Source organism: Sapajus apella, unplaced genomic scaffold, assembly GCF_009761245.1.
Source record: "Sapajus apella isolate SASKATOON/1434 unplaced genomic scaffold, GSC_monkey_1.0 scaffold96, whole genome shotgun sequence".
Classification (NCBI taxonomy): Eukaryota; Metazoa; Chordata; class Mammalia; order Primates; family Cebidae; genus Sapajus; species Sapajus apella.
Genome location: NW_022437036.1, coordinates 206,377 through 223,363, shown reverse-complemented (window position 1 = coordinate 223,363; position 16,987 = coordinate 206,377). Strand labels below are relative to the sequence as shown.

At 61.1% G+C, this 16,987-nt stretch overlaps 1 protein-coding gene across 2 annotated transcripts; it reads left to right on the top strand.

Annotated features, from left to right (window-relative positions):
* Window positions 1-7,998: 7,998 nt before the first annotated feature.
* Window positions 7,999-16,747, top strand: TCEA2 (transcription elongation factor A2). 2 transcript variants are annotated; one of them, XM_032256938.1, is made up of 10 exons: window positions 7,999-8,248; window positions 11,372-11,434; window positions 11,811-11,916; window positions 12,889-12,976; window positions 14,198-14,328; window positions 14,601-14,657; window positions 15,113-15,267; window positions 15,342-15,488; window positions 16,287-16,358; window positions 16,579-16,747. In XM_032256938.1, the coding sequence occupies exons 1-10, from the start codon at window positions 8,177-8,179 to the stop codon at window positions 16,585-16,587; spliced, it is 900 nt and encodes a 299-aa protein (XP_032112829.1). In that variant the 5' UTR covers window positions 7,999-8,176; the 3' UTR covers window positions 16,588-16,747. The 2 variants fall into 2 exon arrangements, with proteins under 2 accessions (XP_032112829.1, XP_032112828.1); XM_032256937.1 differs by having other exon boundaries at window positions 16,287-16,747.
* The last annotated feature ends 240 nt before the right edge of the window (window positions 16,748-16,987 follow it).

Sequence of the window (16,987 nt, the reverse complement as noted above, 5' to 3'; positions counted from 1 at the left end):
CATGGTGGGGCATGTGTTAGCACACTCCGGTCCCCGGGGGCCTTGGAGGGCAGTGCCCACTCTGACTGCCCCGTCCTGGGCTGGCCCAGCCTCCTGCTCCCCTGCCAAGCTGGGAAATGGGGAGAGGGAGAACACCCTCGGGGTCACCTGTCTCCCACCTCGGCGGGCACCTCGGGGCTGGAAGCCTGAAGCTGTGTGTTTCTTTCTGTTGCTTGTCCTGGCATTGGTGACAGCCAGCTGGGGCTGCCACACGGGCTGGAGGGGGGCAGGCCTGTGTTCTGGGTGCTCATCCACCGCTTCTTGCTCAGGGACAAGCAACATCTATCCGTCCATTTGCTCCTGAGCACCTGCTGTGTAGCAGACCCTGTTTTAGGGGTTAGGAATTTGGCAGAGAACAAAATAGACAGATACCTGCCTATGGGAAGCTTCCATTTTGGTAAGAAGAGACAGACAATCAACAAATCCACAAATGGGCCGGTGGCTCACGCCTGCGATCCCAGCACTTTGGGAGACTGAAGTGGGCGGGTCACCTGAGGCCAGAAGTTTGAGACCAGCCTGGCCAACATGGTGAAACCCCGTCTCTACTATAAAAAAAAAATACAAACATACAAAAATTAGCCAGGTGTGGTGGCGCATGTCTGTAATCCCAGCTAGTCGGGAGGAATTGCTTGAACCTGGAAAGTGGAGGTTGCAGTGAGCCAAGATCGCACCACTGCACTCCCGCCTGGGCGACAGAGTAAGACTCCGTTTCCAAAAGCAAACAAAAAACAAAAATGAAAAACAAAAGTTAGCTGGGCATGGTGGTGCATGCTTATAATCCCAGCTACTCAGGAGGCTGAAGCACACAAATTGCTTGAGCCAGGGACGTGGCGGTTGCAGTGAGCCAAGATCCTGCCACTGCACTCCAGCCTAGCGACAGAGGAAGAGTGTCTCAAAAAACAAGACAAAACAAAAAACCCAACCAAAAACAAATCCACAAACAAGCCAGAATTTGGGGTGTTGGGTATAGGGAGGAGGGGCTATCTCAGGACCACTCCTGGCTTGCCCTTGGGGTTCATGGGAGGAGTGTTTTAACAGAGGGAGGAGCATGTGTCAAGGCCCTGGGGCAGGGAAGTCTGCTGGTGCAGAGGAGGGGAGGAGGCTCAGAGGGAACAAGGGCTGAATTGGGAGGGTCTGGCATTTTCTCTGAGTAACCTGGGACCTTGGGAGGTTCTGAATGGAGTGTGATTGGCCTCAGCTCAGCTACTGTGTAAAGATGGGGCCGTGTGGGGCAGGAGGGACAGGCTCACCACCAGCAGAGAAGGCAAGGGGCTCTGCTTCTGCAGGTGGGCCTGGCCACGGTTGGCTCCCAGCCCCCACTCTGGCTCCCCAGAAGCCTCCCTGGTCCCTCTAGGAAGCCTGGGCCCCCGGGAGGTGCTGCCTCAGGGAAACCTGGTTTTGCTACCGTGAGTCAGGCCTCCCGGCTTCGCCCAGAGTCCCGACCCCATGGCTGCCTAGGGCCTCTGGGGAGGGGGAGGTTGGAACGGCCGCCAGGCTGGCGGGCTGGCAGGGCAGGGAGGGCAGCATTTCTGGGAATTGTGTGGGGGAAGTGCATTGTTAGAGCAAGCCTGGAGCAGGCCGCCAGGGCCGCCACTGGCCTCTGGGGATGCCTCTTGCCTCCCCCAGCGTTGCTTCTGTGGGAGGGAGCTGGGACTGGGCCAGGGCCAGGGCTATGGGCTGGCCTGGGGACTTTCCGAGAGACGCTGCCCTGGGCAGGTGGCTCTTCCCATTCTGCGGACTGGGTGACTGAGGTTCAGAGAGCCAGCTGCTGCGATGGCAAAGTCGGAGCCGTGGGCCCAGTCCCCACCCTGCCCTCCCCTGCTGGTGCATGGGGCAGGGGAATACTTGCTGGACCCACGGCCCATTGCTGCCCTGCCATCCGAGGGAGGCCTGGGTGGGGTCCACTGGGGGTCGCAGCTCTGTAGCCCCCATGGTGGGCTGATGGAACGGGGCGCAGAGACGGCACCTGGGGGCTTGGGCCGTGGGAGAGCTGCCTATGGGTGGCAGGGAGTTGGGGCTCCTGGGGCTGCAGGATCCCCCAGCCCCCACTCTGTGGTTACAGGAAGCAAGGGGGGCTCCGTGTGAGTCTGGCAGCAGGAGCCTTCCCACCGCGGCACTGCCTTGGCCAGAGGGGAAGCATGGTTGGCGGCCACTGGGGTCATGGCCGGCTTTGGGCGGGCAGGGGGGGGAGGCAAATAGAAAAATAAATGTCCCGAGCTTCCGATGTTTCCTGGCCTCAGGATGGGGGACGGGCGGACCTTTGGGCCAAAGGTGCGGCTGACCCTGTGGGGTGGACGGGGTGGGGTTTCTCCACAGATGCCTGTTGGGACCTGGGCTGCCCCTCAGACCTCCAAGGTGGGACACATCGTCCCCTTAGGGCCTTCAGGACAGGGCCCTGTTCCCCACAGAGAGTTCCTAAAGGACTATCCGTATGTCTCTGTCCATAAATACATCAAGTATGGAGGACACCCTGGAGGAGGAGACAGAACCCTCCACTTGCTGAGGTACAGCCCCAGGTGAGGCTGGCCGCAGGTGACCACAGAGATCCAGCCTGGTGTCGTGTGGCCGCTGGGTCTGTGAAGGGGAGTGAGGCACTCCTCACCCTGTGGCAGCTCGCAATCGGGAGGCCTCTCCCCTCCACCTGTGCGTCACGTGGCTATGGCTCCCAGGACGAGACAGGCCTGGCACCTGGAGTGGGTGAGTGGGTGTCCCCCCACCCTCCATCTGCACTGCCTCCGCTGTGAGCACCCTTCAGGCTATGTGCATTTCCGACTCTGTCCTCAGGGTTTAACCCAAACCTGAATATCAGCCGTGGCCCTAACGTGGCAGAGTGGAAGCCAGGCCTTGTCCTCTGGGCTGTGGGAGAGACAGAGGCTCTGGCCAGTCCACGGCGGCTCCCTGTATGTGCGAGGCTCCCGCCTGTGTGCTTGCCTGAGACGGACACAGAGGAAGGTATGTGCCAGCTGCAGAGGCTGGACGATGGGAGGAGGGTTTGGAGCAGCTCCTGTGGGGATGCCCCACAGGAGAATGGATGGTTCTGATGTCAGCTTCGGGGTGCAGATTCCTGAGGGCACAGGAGGGTCTGGTGGCCCCGGGCAGCTTGCTGGGAGAAGCTCCGTGGAGGAGGAAGTCCAGAGGTCAGGAAGGTCCAGGAGGGGTCTTCTGGGGGGCGAGAATGCTCTGAGCAAGGTCCCAGAAGTCCAGAGCTCCTGAGGGACCTGGGATCGGGGAATTTCAGGGTTGGTCACCGCCACAGCCCTCACAAGCGAGGCCCCTCTCTGGGACTGGGCACCTTCTCACCTCGGCCGGTTCACAGTTCTGGGGGGCAGCTGTGGCTGTTGCTGGGAACCAATAGGACCTCCCTGGGGCTTCGGGGTGGGGTGGTGCTGTACAGCCATGGGTCCATGGCTCACTCCCGCCATCTAGAGGCCACTGCTCCTCACAGGCTCTGGGGCTGGTGGCCGGCCTCTGCCCGCCGGGCAGGACCACCTCACCAGATGGCAGGCTCTCTGCTCACCTGGACGGGCTGACACCTCTCCCCCTGCAGTGGCTACTTGCACACAGGGCTGGACCATGCCAGGGTTCAGGGCTCCTGTCATGGGGTGTGGCTGCAGCCACACCTGACCTCTCCAGCTAACCTCCTTCCCTGCCTGTCCCGTCCACTCCTTTCTCTCCATCACCTGCCCCTGGCGTGAGCCAGGCCACCACTGACCCCATCCACACCTGTCTGACCAGGCTCCCATGTGCCCTGATGCAGCCCGGTAGGCTGGGTCCCCTTCCTGATGAATCCCCAACCTGCTAGCCATTGTCCTCAAGACGCGATAGCATCTTGGCCTCCGTCTGCAGACCCTGTGAGCCTCCACTGGGACGCACTGAGACATGTCAGGCTCCTCACGAGCTCTGTCTTGAGTGGCCATGCCTGGGGCCCCACCTGGCATCTCATGGAGGAGGGAAAGGGCCTAGCATGGGGCCTCTATTGGCTCAGTTCCCAGAATCCTCGAGGAGGCTCTGCCACAGTGCACGAGGTAAAATTCATGGAATCGTAGAGGAGGCCAGTTATACCAACATGCAGTATGGAAACGGTTTCTGTAAGTGTGATCAAAACCCAAGTATTTCTTCACCAATTCGCCAAACAAGATGTGACACACAGGGCAGCCTCTGCAGTCCCAGCAGCAGCGGGCGTGGGTGCGACGCGTTCCCATGGTCTGGGTCAGCCGTGGGCCCAGCTCACCAGATTTGGTTCATGGCTTGGTTCGTACTGAATGTGCCTTTCTGCTAGAGGTCGTCGTAAAGAGGATGACGGTTTCTTCCCACCACTTTACCTTCTGTCATGGGTTTGGTCATTACCCCCTGGATTGTTGAGACTCCTCCTCCCACCGTTCCCTCCCACCTTGCCTGGCCACCCCCCACCAGCTCCCAGACCCACCATGTCTGTTCCACGCCATCATCTTTACACACCCTGTCCTGCAGTGGCCTCTGTCCCTCCCCGAAGCTTCGTAAGGTTGTTGGGGCTTCGATCCACACCCCAGATGACATCCCTCTCCCTCCCAATTCAGGGACACTCTCTGCACCCCTGAAAAGCAACTCCCAGCCCTTCTGAGCCTCTCTGTTCCTCTGGGCACTCCTTGTTTCCCATCCACCCTGGCTGGCCTGTGGCCTGTACTTCTGATCTGCACACAGGTATTACAGGGGACAAAGACCCCAGGGTCCCAGCCCTCAGTGGGGGTGGAGGGTACAAGGGGCAGTGGTCTTTGTTCTCAACCAGCAACCTAGGTCATGCTTTGAAAGTCACTGTGCTAGGAGATCTTTGTGGCTTAAAACGTTTAGATGAACGAGATATTTAAAAGTGTCCCTCAGCTCGGCGTGGTGGCTCACTCCTGTAATCCAAGCACTTTGGAGGCCAAGGTGGGCGGATCACCTGAGGTGGGGAGTTCAAGACCAGCATGATCAACGTGGTGAAACCCCGTCTTTAAAAAAAAAAAAAAAAAGTGTCTCTCATGCAAAGTCCCAGCCTGGGGAGGGTCAGGGTGGGGCTCTAGTCTGGTTTTTGGGGGCATCTGGGTGCATTCCCTCCCCAGAACCTTGTGCTTGTCCATCCTGAAGAGAAGTCAGGTGGGGAGTAGCCTCACTGCTGGCTCCTCGACGGCGGCTTGCTCCAGGGGTCTGTGTTGATACCCCAGACCCGCCCCACCAACACCTCAACCAGGACTGGGTGGAGCATGGCTGCACAGACTCCTCTGACAGCTCCGTGATGCTTCTGGGATGTTGGCTCCCTCTCCTTTCTGCTGCCACTCTTAGGAACTTGCAGCTAACTGGGGAAGTTCTCCTCCATGCTGTCTGGGCTGCACCTCCGTCCTCCACCCCTTACCAGCATCTCAGGACCTCCAGCCCTGATGCTTGGAGGTCTCCCCAGCCTCCAGCTGGCTCCCTTTGGGTGGTCTTCAAATCAACTCACCCTCAACCACTGCAGAAGCCTGTGTGTCTGGCTGGGCAGGCTCCATGGATGTGTCCATCGTCCTCATAAATGATGGGAACCAGCTCTGAAACCCTGGCTGCCAGGACCTCTGAAGCCTCGCTTTCTGAGGTTCCTGCTGGTCTTGTACAAGGGCGGCTCCAGTGAGGCTTCTACAGGACCCTGGCCAGCTCCCTGGTCTGGCTTGTCAGCCACTGAGAGGGTAGCTGCAGCCTCCACTGGTGCCCAAGATGGGGCTGGACCCTTCAAGCCTTCGTATGTGCCCAAACCATGGGATTCTAGCCACAAGGACCTGCTTGGATGGTCTAGGCTGGAAACGATGGGCCCAGCTCACAGGGAGGGGCAGAATCAGTCGGTATGGAAGCTGGAGGTTTTTTTTTTTTTTGAGATGGAGTCTTGCTCTTTCGCCAGGCTGGAGTGCAGTGGCACGGCCTCAGCTCAGGGGAACCTCTGTCTCCTGGATTCAAGCGATTCGCCTGCCTCAGCCTCCTGAGTAGCTGGGACTACAGGTGCGCCACCACGCCTGGCTAATTTTTTGTATTTTAGTAGAGACGGGGTTTCACCATGGCCAAGATGGTCTTGATATCCTGACCTCATGATCCACCCGCCTTGGCCCCCCAAAGTGCTGGGATTACAGGTGTGAGCCACGGCGCCCAGCCGAGACTGGAGGTACTGTGTTCATGATGACATTATATCTCATGGGGCCTCTATCTGAGAAAAGCCTTGCTCCAAGGAATTCTATGCTTTTTCTTTATGATTAAGATGTCTTTTTTTTTTTTTTTTTGAGACAGAGTCTCGCTCTGTCACCTAGGCTGGAGTGCAGTGGTGGAATCTGGGCTCACTGCAACCTCCACCTCCTGGGTTCAGGCGATTCTCCTGCTTCAGCCTCACAAGTAGCTGGGATTACAGGCTTGCACCACCATGCTGCCTGGCTAATTTTTGTATTTTTAGTAGAGACAGGGTTTCGCCACGTTGGCCAGACTGGTTTGGAACTCTTGACCTCAAGTAATCTGCCTGCCTTGGCCTCCCAAAGTTCTGGGATTACAGGTGTGAGCCACCTTGCATGGCCAAAATGAGTCTTTTTTTTTTTTTTGAGACAGAGTCTTGATGTCGGCCTGGGTTGGAGTACAACGGTGCTGTTATGGCTCACTGTAACCTCTGCCTCCTGGGCTCCAGCAATTCTCCTGCTTCAGCCTCCTGAGTAGCTGAGATTACAGGTTCCTGTACCATATCTGGCTAATTTCGGTATTTTTAGTAGAGATGGGATTCACCATGTTGGCCGGGCTGGTCTTGAACTGCTGACCTCAGGTGACCTACCTCCTTAGCCTCCCAAAGTACTAGGATTACAGGCATGAACCACCATGCCTGGCCAACGTGAGTCTCTTAACTGACCATATTTCCCTTTTCATTTTGATTGCTGGGAAGCTCAGTTATATCTGATTAGTGTGCCACAGACAGCCCAAGGCATGCTCCGCCCATTTCACCAGCTACCTGGCCTCACAGTTCCGTGGCTGAACTCGAATGACTGCAGGCTCCACCGCACTGCAGACAGCAGCTCCTCACCCCACACCCTCCCCCAGATTGTGCCCTCTCCAGCAAATCACCCGGCATCTGTGTTACTGAGGGGCTGGCAGGCATTGGTGGGCATGCCGGCCCTGCCCTCTCCTTGTCCTAACCCTCCCCAGGCCTGGCCTCTCTCTCTGGCTGCCTGCAGTCTGGCCCTACCTGGGGACCTCCTACAGCAATGGCAGTGAACACTAATTGTCACGCTCCATCCCCTGCGCTGTTCTCAGGCATGTGATGTGAGTCAGCTTACATCACCTTGACAGGAGCGCTGCGAGGCTGACAATGTCGTCATTCCAGTTTCACAGGTGGGGAGACTGAGGCGCAGAGCAGTCAACGTGCAGAGCCCAGGATCTGCTCCGGGGAGCTGACCGTGGAGGCAGGAGCCTTGCCCACGCACCCTCTGCAGAGGCCCCGGGCACCTCGCGAACCCCAGCACTGGCCCCTTCCAGAGGCCACGTCCAGCTACTGCGCACTCACACCTGCAGGCCCCCCAAGCCTCCTGGAGAGGTGACCTCCCCGCAGAGGCCCAGTGACCCACACTCCGCTCTGGGACGCTGGGGACGGCCTTCCAGGCCAAGGCCGGAGCGCGCGGGGCTCGGCGAGGCCCAAGAGCAGGTCTGAGGGCGGTAGGTCCTGAGCCACCCACCGAAGGACCGGGGGAGAGCAAGGCCCGAGACAGGAGGAGAGAACGGGGCGGACACCCCGACCTGCGGGGCCCCGCCGCTCGGGGCTGCCTGGGCTCCGGGGGGCGGGCTGAGGGCGCTTGCCTCGCGGGGCATTGTGGGATCACGAGTCTCTGGCGGCAGCGCGTCAGGACTACACTTCCCAGGAGACTGTGCGCGCCGCGCGGCGCCTGGGGGTTGTGGTTCAGAACGCGGCGAGCGCGGGCGCAGAGAGCGGGGCGGGCGGGCGCCTGGACTACGCGTCCCAGGATGCCGCGCGCGGTCGCGGGGCGAGGGTTTGAACCGGGGATCTGCCGCCCGCAGCGGGCCTGCGTCGGCTGCGGCGGGTGCGGGAGGTGGCGGCTGCCGGGGCCGGGGTCCCAGCCAGGCGGCGGAGGTGGGCGCGGCGGCCGCGGGGGGCGCTGCTCCTGAGGTGATGATGGGCAAGGAGGAGGAGATTGCGCGGATCGCCCGGAGGCTGGACAAGATGGTGACCAAGAAGAGCGCGGTGAGGGGCGCGGGCCGCCAGGACCCCGGGACCCCCGCCCCGCCGAGACCCCGTCGAGCCCGCCGACCCCCGTTAGGGCCGGAAGACGACCTGAGGGGCAGGACAAGACCCGTCCCCGGCAGAGACTCCCGGGACGCAGGGGAGACCCCCACCCGTGGCCGAGACCCCTGCCCCGGGCCCGCCCTGCCGTTCACTCCCGCGGCCCCGGGAGAGGCCGCGATCGGGCCTGGACCTTGTCCCGGGAGCCACCCGCTCTGGACTCAGCCCTGCCCCCCGCCCGCAGTAACGGGCTCGCACCCGTCCCTGCCCCTTAACTGCAGACCCCCAGCCCGGCCCCGCCCCGCCTCTCGGAGCCCCCGGGGCGTTCGGGCCTCCCGGGCCCCCTTGCCTTCCTCCGTCCGGGCCCGGGCATCCTCGCGGGCCGAGCCCCGCCCCCAGCGCAGCCCTCGCGTAGCGTTTGTCACCGGCAAGAGCTTGGAGTCTGAGGCCCCCTTTTCTCCGGAGCTTCCGTGCCTCCCCTACCTCTTCCGGCCCTTGTCATCCCCCTTCACTGGCCCTGTCTGTCCCCACCCCACGTGAACCAGGTTTCTCTAATAAATTCTCTCCCTTCTTTAGCCAGGATTTAGCCCGCAGCAACTTGGGTTGTGGGTAGTTATGTGGACACCCCCGGAAAAGAGCCGGCGTGCTTATATAAGACCCAGGAGGTCGGACAAGCCTCCCCCGGGAGTGTCTGACCAGCTCTGCTCACTGCGGCCTGGACCTCTGTCTTGCCGCCACTGCAGGACTCGGGAGGGGCCAGGCCCGTGGGGGTCCAGTTCCACTGTCATGACCTCGGCGCCCTGTGCGCCTTCCCACAGAAGCATCTGAGAGGATGGTGCCTGCCTCCTGGGGGGTGGGGAGGGGTCTGGTCGCAGGTCACGTGGAGCTCCTGGCCGGCTCAATAAACGTGGCCTGCGCGTTCCCACCCAGACTGTGAGCTCCTAGAGCAGGGCCAGCTGTGTGTCTGCCAGGCCAGCCCAGGGCGGGCGGTGAAGGTGGCTGAGTCATGGGCTTTGGGTGATTTGTGCAGCCACCCCAGGGCTGTGTGACTGCAGTAGGCGTTTGGGGGGAGCTTTTTGGGCTGAGCAGGGTTGAGTGTGGGTTCCTGTTGACCAGGGTTTTCTACTGGGGTCTGCACTGGGAAGGGGTGGGCTCCCACTCATTTCTGCTGGGTGCAGCACCGCCATCATTGCATTCACACACACCCCTGGGAAACTGGTCAGCACAAACTAGGGGTCTGTGAACCTTCTATAGCTGTTTCCAGAGATGACCTGAGAATGGAGTTATTTCCCTTCTTAGAGGAGACAGAACACAAAAGAGAAAAGCTGTATGTGGGAGAAGCAGGGATGGGTCATAGCGCCGGGGGGAGGGCTGGGTGGGGCTGGCAGAACGGACAGTGGGGGTTCTGATGGAAGAACAGCTTCAGTAGAAGCCCTAGGAGAGAATGAGAAGGGGGAGGAGGGCCAGCAGAGCCTCCTGGGGGGTCCCAGTGCCTGAGGTCCCCTGGGGGACTTGGGGGCCAGGCTTGGTGGTGGTTTTTTTTTTTTTTTTTTTTTTTTGAGAGGGAGTTTCGCTCTTGTGACCCAGGCTGGAGTGCAATGGCGCGTTCTCGGCTCACCGCAACCTCCGCCTCCTGGGTTCAGGCAATTCTCCTGCCTCAGCCTCCTGAGTAGCTGAGATTACAGGCACGCACCACCACACCCAGCTAATGTTTTGTATTTTTAGTAGAGGCAGGTTTTCACCATGTTGACCAGGATGGTCTTGATCTCTTGACCTCGTGATCCACCCGCCTCGGCCTCCCACAGTGCTGGGATTACAGGCTTGGTGGTTTTTATGCCCCTTGTCCCGAGCCCACTGAGAGCCACATGAGCTGGTGCAGCGAACAGTGCCCTTGGCTCTGGTGATCACCTCAAGCTTGGACTCACCAGCCCAAGGGGCAGGGAGGTTGCCTGGGAGGGTTGATGAGGGGCTGCAGTATGAGGAGAGAGGCCTCCCAGATTGCTGGGGCTGTGTGTGGGGGGGATGACAAGCCCCTCCCATGGCTTGTGGGACATCTGATAGATCATCTTAGGGCAGAGGGAATGATACATGTGTGGAAGTGCTGGCATGTGCTTTAGAGAAGATGGGAGTATTACAGGGTGCAGTCGTAGTTTTAGATAGGAGAGGCCTTGCTGAGAAAGTTGTTTAAATAAAGCCTGGGCGGGAGGGAGGGAGGGAGCTGTCCTGGGAGGCTGCCCCAGGCAGTGCAGCTGCAGGTGCAGCGGCCTTGGTGGTGGCTCGGTGCCCTTGGGGAGCATGGAGGAGCTGGAGCTGTGCCTGGTGTGGAAATGTGACCAGTTTTATGCCTGCCTCATCCGTGTGTGAGGACCTGGAGGAAATGCAGATCTTGGGTAGGGAGACAGGCAGAGAGAACAGTGCATTGCAGCTGTCCAGGCGAGGGGTGCTGGCCAGCTTGGGGACAGCTCAGAAGCCTGGAGGATAGATGAGGAGGGGGGCTGTGGGCTTTGTAGGTGTTGGCTGTGGCTGTGCCTGAAGTGGAGGCACCCTGAGAATTTGGCCTCAGCTGGGGACACTGATGTTCCTGGGTTGGCCTGTCACAGCCGGTGGGGGGTGGGTGCTTTGTGGGAGGCTGTCCTGTGCATCAGGGCATGAATGCACAGGGGAGTGAATGAACCTGGGTCTGCACTTTCACCTGGGTGTGGCCCTGGCTGCTGGGGAGGGGCTGTGGCCCTGAAGCCTCCCAGTTTGCCAGGGGAGCTGGCATTTCTGTTCTGGTTTGGGCGAGTGACCTGAGGTGGCTACAGTGAAGTGGGTGAGGTCGTTGCCTCGGATGTGGGTCACAACCTGGAATACTTGGGCTGCAGAACCCTCCCCTTCTTGACTGGGCAGTAAGGGCACCTCAGCTACCCAAGACACGTGGGAAGAGCCCTGGGTGTCTCCAGGTAGAGGAATTTTGGTTTCTTTTTGACCCCAGGTTAAATCTCCAAATTATCACTGCCTTGTGTCCCCTCCAGTAGCCTGAAGGAGGCGATATTGTCCATTGATATCTAAGGTCCTTTATGAAGGTCCTCCTTCTCCTTCCAGGAGGGAGCCATGGACCTGCTGCGGGAGCTGAAGGCCATGCCTATCACACTGCACCTGCTCCAGGTAGGTCCCTGCCTGCCCCAGGTCCAGGACAGCTCCTGGGGATGGCCCAGGGGACAGCAGTTCTGAGGACACCTGGTGGGGCTTCCCCACCCTCCCCACCAGGCCTTAGTTGGCACAAATGCCTGTTCCTGAGGAGAGGGTCTCTGCCCTTCTCTGGGCTCAGTGGGACAGGGAGGGGAGTCTGAGGATAACCCATCTTGTCCTCCGTGGCTGAGGCTCCTGGGTTCCAAATGGGACAGTTGCCATTGGGAGCGGCATCCATCTCCCTGGTGGGTCCTGGGTTCCTGTCCTGTGGGAGCCACCAAGGGTCTGCCAGGAGGAGCTGACCCCTAGAGGGGCCCCTGCCGCCACCCGACCCGGACCACTTGCCTTGCAGTCCACCCGAGTTGGGATGTCCGTCAACGCCCTTCGGAAGCAGAGCTCCGACGAGGAGGTCATTGCACTGGCCAAGTCCCTCATCAAGTCCTGGAAGAAGCTCCTGGGTGCGGCTCAGGCAGCGCCCACTGAGTGCTGGGGCAGGGGCCCCGGGAAGTGCTGCCTCTTGCTGGTCAGCACAGTGCAGGGTGCTGGCAGTGCCCACCTTGAGCCAGGTCACCTGGGAGTGGGGCAGTGGCACACCTGGACCAGGAAGCACCCAGCTTGGGGCTGGTAGTGGGTCAGTGAGTGCCTGGCAGCACTGGCTGGGCGGAGTGGCCTAGGAGGCAAGGGTGTGTGCTGGGGCTGGGTTCCAGGTAGAACAAGGAGAGAAGAGAGCTGAGGCCAGGACTTGAACTGACAGCACTGAGAGTAGCCAGGAGCCCTAGAGAGACTGCGGTGAGCTGGGGAGGTCAAGATCATGGCCTTGGGAAGTGTGGGGAGAAGGGAAGCGGGAGGGAGAAGGTGGGGCCGCCTCAGCTACTCAGAGGGAACAGAGGGGCAGCCCGCAGCCAGGGAAGGGCTGGGCTGGACTGAAGGCTTCCTCTTCCTGGAGACAGTGGGGGGACTGGGGTTGCTAAGGTGCCCCGTCTGGGATGGAGGCAGCCCCCGCTAGCTCCACACCCTTGTGAGACAGCCTCTCTCCAGCCCTGTGTGGCCCCTGGGCTGTGTGTGGCACAAGTGTATCCTGGTTCCCAGCCCTTGGGCCTGGCTTTGGGCTTTCAGAAACACGCTTGTTGGGGACATGCTTGGTCTCCCTGGTCGGGATGGGCAGGAGGGTAAACCCCAGAGAGGGCCCAGAGGTGGCCTTTGTGTGTGAGTGCTTGTGTGGGAAAGGGTTCTGGGGAGGCAGCCTTGGGACTGCAGAGACTCATGGGTTGCTGGGAAGGGTGAGGACCTGCTCACAGAGGCTGGACAGCTCCCTGGTCCCTGGCTTCTCTGGCTGGGTGGGCAGCTGTGGTGGGGCAGTGTTGGTGGTCTGCACCCCTCCTTCTGCCTTCCTCTCTTCAGCCAATCCACCATCTTTCCTGCAACTGCAGATGCTTCAGATGCCAAAGCCAGGGAGCGGGGGAGGGGCACGCCTCTGCCTACATCTTCGAGGGATGCCTCGGAGGCCCAGGATCCCAGGTAGCACACCTGGAAGGCAGGTGCACACACTCCTGCTTCCCAGCCTGTTTCCTCACCAGAGAAAGGGTGCTGATCTCCGTGTGCCTAGGCACCACTTTGAGTCCGCACACAGATTCAATCGGCCTCATGGTGTGTCCCGCCTGCAATGACCCCGAGACACGGGCTGTGTCTACCTGGCTGTCAGCCAGCCACCCTGGTCTCTTCCTCTGCCAAGCGCTGCCGTATACCCTGAGTGGGCCTGTGGGAGCCCCCTGCCCTCTTTCCCCAAGACCCACCACTGGGTCTGGTTCTCGCTGGCCCACTCTGGCTTCCCCCTCAGCCTCGCTCAATGAGGGCCCCTCCTTCCTGCAAAATTCTGCCCAGAACCAAAGGCGGGGTGCCCAGCCCCCACTCCTGCCCTGCATGTGCACGTGTGGCCACTGCTGCCAGTGGGGGGTGATCAGGGCTCTGGCCTGTGGCTGGGAGCTGGGGTGCTTATGGTGACAGGCTATGGTCGAGAGACGGCTTTGCCCTTGACCATACTGGGTTGCAGTAGCTGGGTGCTGGGTTTAGCTTTGCCACTGGGAGCTCATGGACACATCTTTGCAAGTTGATTTTCTTCCAGGAAGCTGCCTGCTTCTGCCGTTTGCGAGGGGGTGAGGGGAGGGCTGGGTGGATGCAGCCTGGACACTGGGCAGCCCATGTTGTGGACGAGCGCTGTGGGGCACCCTGATTCCATTTTGCACGTGCCCATTGGGGTCATCTGTGATAGCAGAGCCTGGCATTGGGTGGCCCTGCCTGTCTTCTGCCCCAGGCAGCTGTGGGTCTCTGCCTTTCCCTGACTAGGCGGCAGCCACAGCTGCCTTTAGCAGAGCTGTTCGTGTTGTGTCCCGGGGGTGGGCACCCCAGATGTGGCAGGAACTGCCAGGTTCATTCTGATCTGCTGGTGATACTGCCCAGACACTGACTGCTGGTTTGGAGATCCCGTTGCCTCCTGGGGAATACACCCCAACCCACTGGGGACCTCAAGGCCCATTCCCTCCTGGCAGCTGGGCGCACCCCATGAACATCTGGGGTACACTCAAGATAGGCAGGGCCGCAGGCCACTGTTGGACTCTGGCAGACTGGAGCAAGCAGGGTTTGGAGGGGGTCACGCTATGGCACCTGCTGCTTCTGGGACCAGTGGCTTGCCGGGGTGCCTGCAGCCTTGCCTCTGAGCCCAGCGGGCTTGGATCTCTGCAGCCGCAAGAGGCCGGAGCTGCCCAGGGCACCGTCCACTCCGAGGATCACCACGTTTCCCCCAGTGCCCGTCACCTGTGATGCTGTGCGCAACAAGTGCCGTGAGATGCTGACCGCTGCCCTGCAGACGGACCGTGAGTGCGGCAGGTCCTGGCTCCCGACACCCGCTTGGATCCACCGGGTGACCCAGGCCCCTGCCTGCCCGAGGAGGCCTGCTTCTGGAGGGACCACCCTCCTCCCCCAGCCATTGCCGTGTCCCTGGCAGGGGCCTGGGGCCTGTGCCTGGATTGTGGGCCTCTCCCAGGGACACGGGTGTCCCCTCTGAGCTGCCAGGGTCTCGTACAGGCAGAAGGGGTGGCAGGTGGAGGAACCAGTGGGGGCTGCTAGTCAGGGCTCCCTCTTGCAGACGACCATGTGGCCATCGGTGCGGACTGCAAGCGCCTGTCGGCTCAGATCGAGGAATATATCCTTTGTGCAGGGGCTGTGGGCCCAGGTTTCTGGCGGAGTCACGAGGCTGCCCGGCCTCGCGCCCTCTGGTGGTTGCTGGATGCCGCTGTCCAGGGGTTGCCCAGCTGTCCAGGGGTCGCCCAGCTGTCCAGGGGTCACCCTCCTGGGTGGTCACCTGCCTGGATGGTCAAGCTGTCTCAACCCAGGAGGGCCCCTTGGACCTCAGAGGATCTGAATTAGAGGAGCTGATTCTGCCTGCTGGTGGGACCTTGGTCCCCTGGGACTGTAGCCTGAAGCTGGGTCTCAGTCGGGAGTGGGCCTGGGGCAGGCTCGGTCCTGCAGCCCTTCACCTCTTCACCAGGTAGTGGTGGGCAGAGCCTCTCCAGCCCCCGCCCCAACGCGGCCTCCCACGGGGAAGTGGTAGGTGGAGGGCGGTGACGTTGTCCTCAGATGGATCCTTAAGCACTGCACGCATCTTCCGGGATGTTGGGAACACAGACATGAAGTATAAGAACCGTGTGCGGAGCCGCATCTCCAACCTGAAGGATGCGAAGAATCCTGACCTGCGGCGGAATGTGCTGTGTGGGGCCATCACGCCCCAGCAGATCGCCGTGATGACCTCAGAGGTGAGTCCCCGTTGGAGGTGCTAGAGGGCTGCTCGCTTGGAGCTGTGGGCTGAGCTGCTGGCCCTGTGCTCCAGGAGATGGCCAGTGACGAGCTGAAGGAGATCCGCAAGGCCATGACCAAGGAGGCCATCCGAGAACACCAGATGGCCCGCACCGGCGGCACGCAGACAGACCTGTTCACCTGCGGCAAGTGCAGGAAGAAGAACTGCACCTACACGCAGGTGAGCGGCTGTGGCGCCTCCCCCGCCCCTCAGGTGTCTCCAGGGCATCCGGTGCCTGTTCTTGCCTCTGCTGCCGTTTCCTGAGCCTCTCAGTTCCTGACTGGGCGAAGGCGCGACCGTCACCTTCAGGGACCACTCCCCTCTGCCCAGGACCCCTGGGTCCCAGGAGGCAGTGTCTTGGGTGGTGGGTCCCACTTGTTCTGGGCACTCAAGTTGGAGGGCCTAGCCAGGCCTGGCCTGGCCTGAAGGTGTTGGCGCTGGCGGGAGGGCTGTGCCACCTGCTGCCTGGTGTGGAGGTGGACACCGAGGTGTGCTGGGGAGACTGTGGACCCCACGAGATGGCGGGGACCCTGCTCAGAGGGGAGTGCGTTGAGGCGGCTGCTGCGCCTGGCAGATGACACTCGTGAGGGGTCTCGAGGACATCCCTTCCTTTCCCTCAAAGACTGCGTGGGGCTGGGGTCTGCAGAGCCTGCCTCTCTCCTGTTCCCAGCAGCTGGTCAGAACAGGCTCTGCCTTCTGGAAGGCAGCCACAGCCACTGGGGACACCTGCTAGTTCCCCCCACCATGGGGACCCTTAGCCAAGTCTGGGCCCTGCTGGTCCCTAGGCAGTTGAGCTGCTTCAGGCCCATACAAGGGCCTCTGCCCTGATAGACACTGTCTCCCTCCCCTGGAGGCTCAGCTCTGGAAGGCTGGAGTCAGCTGTAGGGGCTCAGCAGCTGCCAGCATGGCGCATGTTGACAGACACCCTTTGCAACAGAGCATGGAGGCGACGCTGAGCTCACCCAGATTTCCCCGCAGGTGCAGACCCGCAGCTCTGACGAGCCCATGACCACCTTTGTTGTCTGCAACGAGTGTGGAAACCGCTGGAAGGTGGGTGAGCAGGCCCAGGCTGCCCTCCTAGCCCTGTCCACTGGTGGTGGGGTGTCAGCCTCTGTGGCTGTGTGAACTGGGGATGGCCCTGCCCAGCCAGCCTACTGGGAGTCTCTGGCACGGTGGGTGGAGACCCCAGCCTTGGGTGTACCTGTGCGGCCTCCCACTCTGCGGGCTCTCGTGTGGCCACAAGACTGGAGGCCTCACCCCTTTCTCACAGTTCTGCTGAGCCCTCACGCGGATATGCTGCGTGCTGCCCCTCGCCCACGTCCTCCGTTGACGCAGCTTCTCTGGAGACCCCAGAAGGTGGCATGTCCTGCACTCAACCTGCCTGCCTGGATTGCACCTTTCTGCCCTTTACCCTAGTTATTAAATGTTTCCTTTTGCCATTTTATTCTTAGCTGTTACTCCTGGTGGGCCATGCTCCACATGACCCATTTCCACTGCTGTGGACAAGACCCCTCCCTGGGGTTGGGCAGTGCTTGGGTTTGGCCCTGGTGGGTCAGTCCCAGCAGAGGAGCTTGGCTGACCTTCATAGATCCCCTGGGGCGGCTGTGTGTGTGAGGGCGGGGGGAGAGGACCTCCTGTGCGGGGCGGCTGTGTGTGCCAGGGCAGCGGGGAGAGGACCT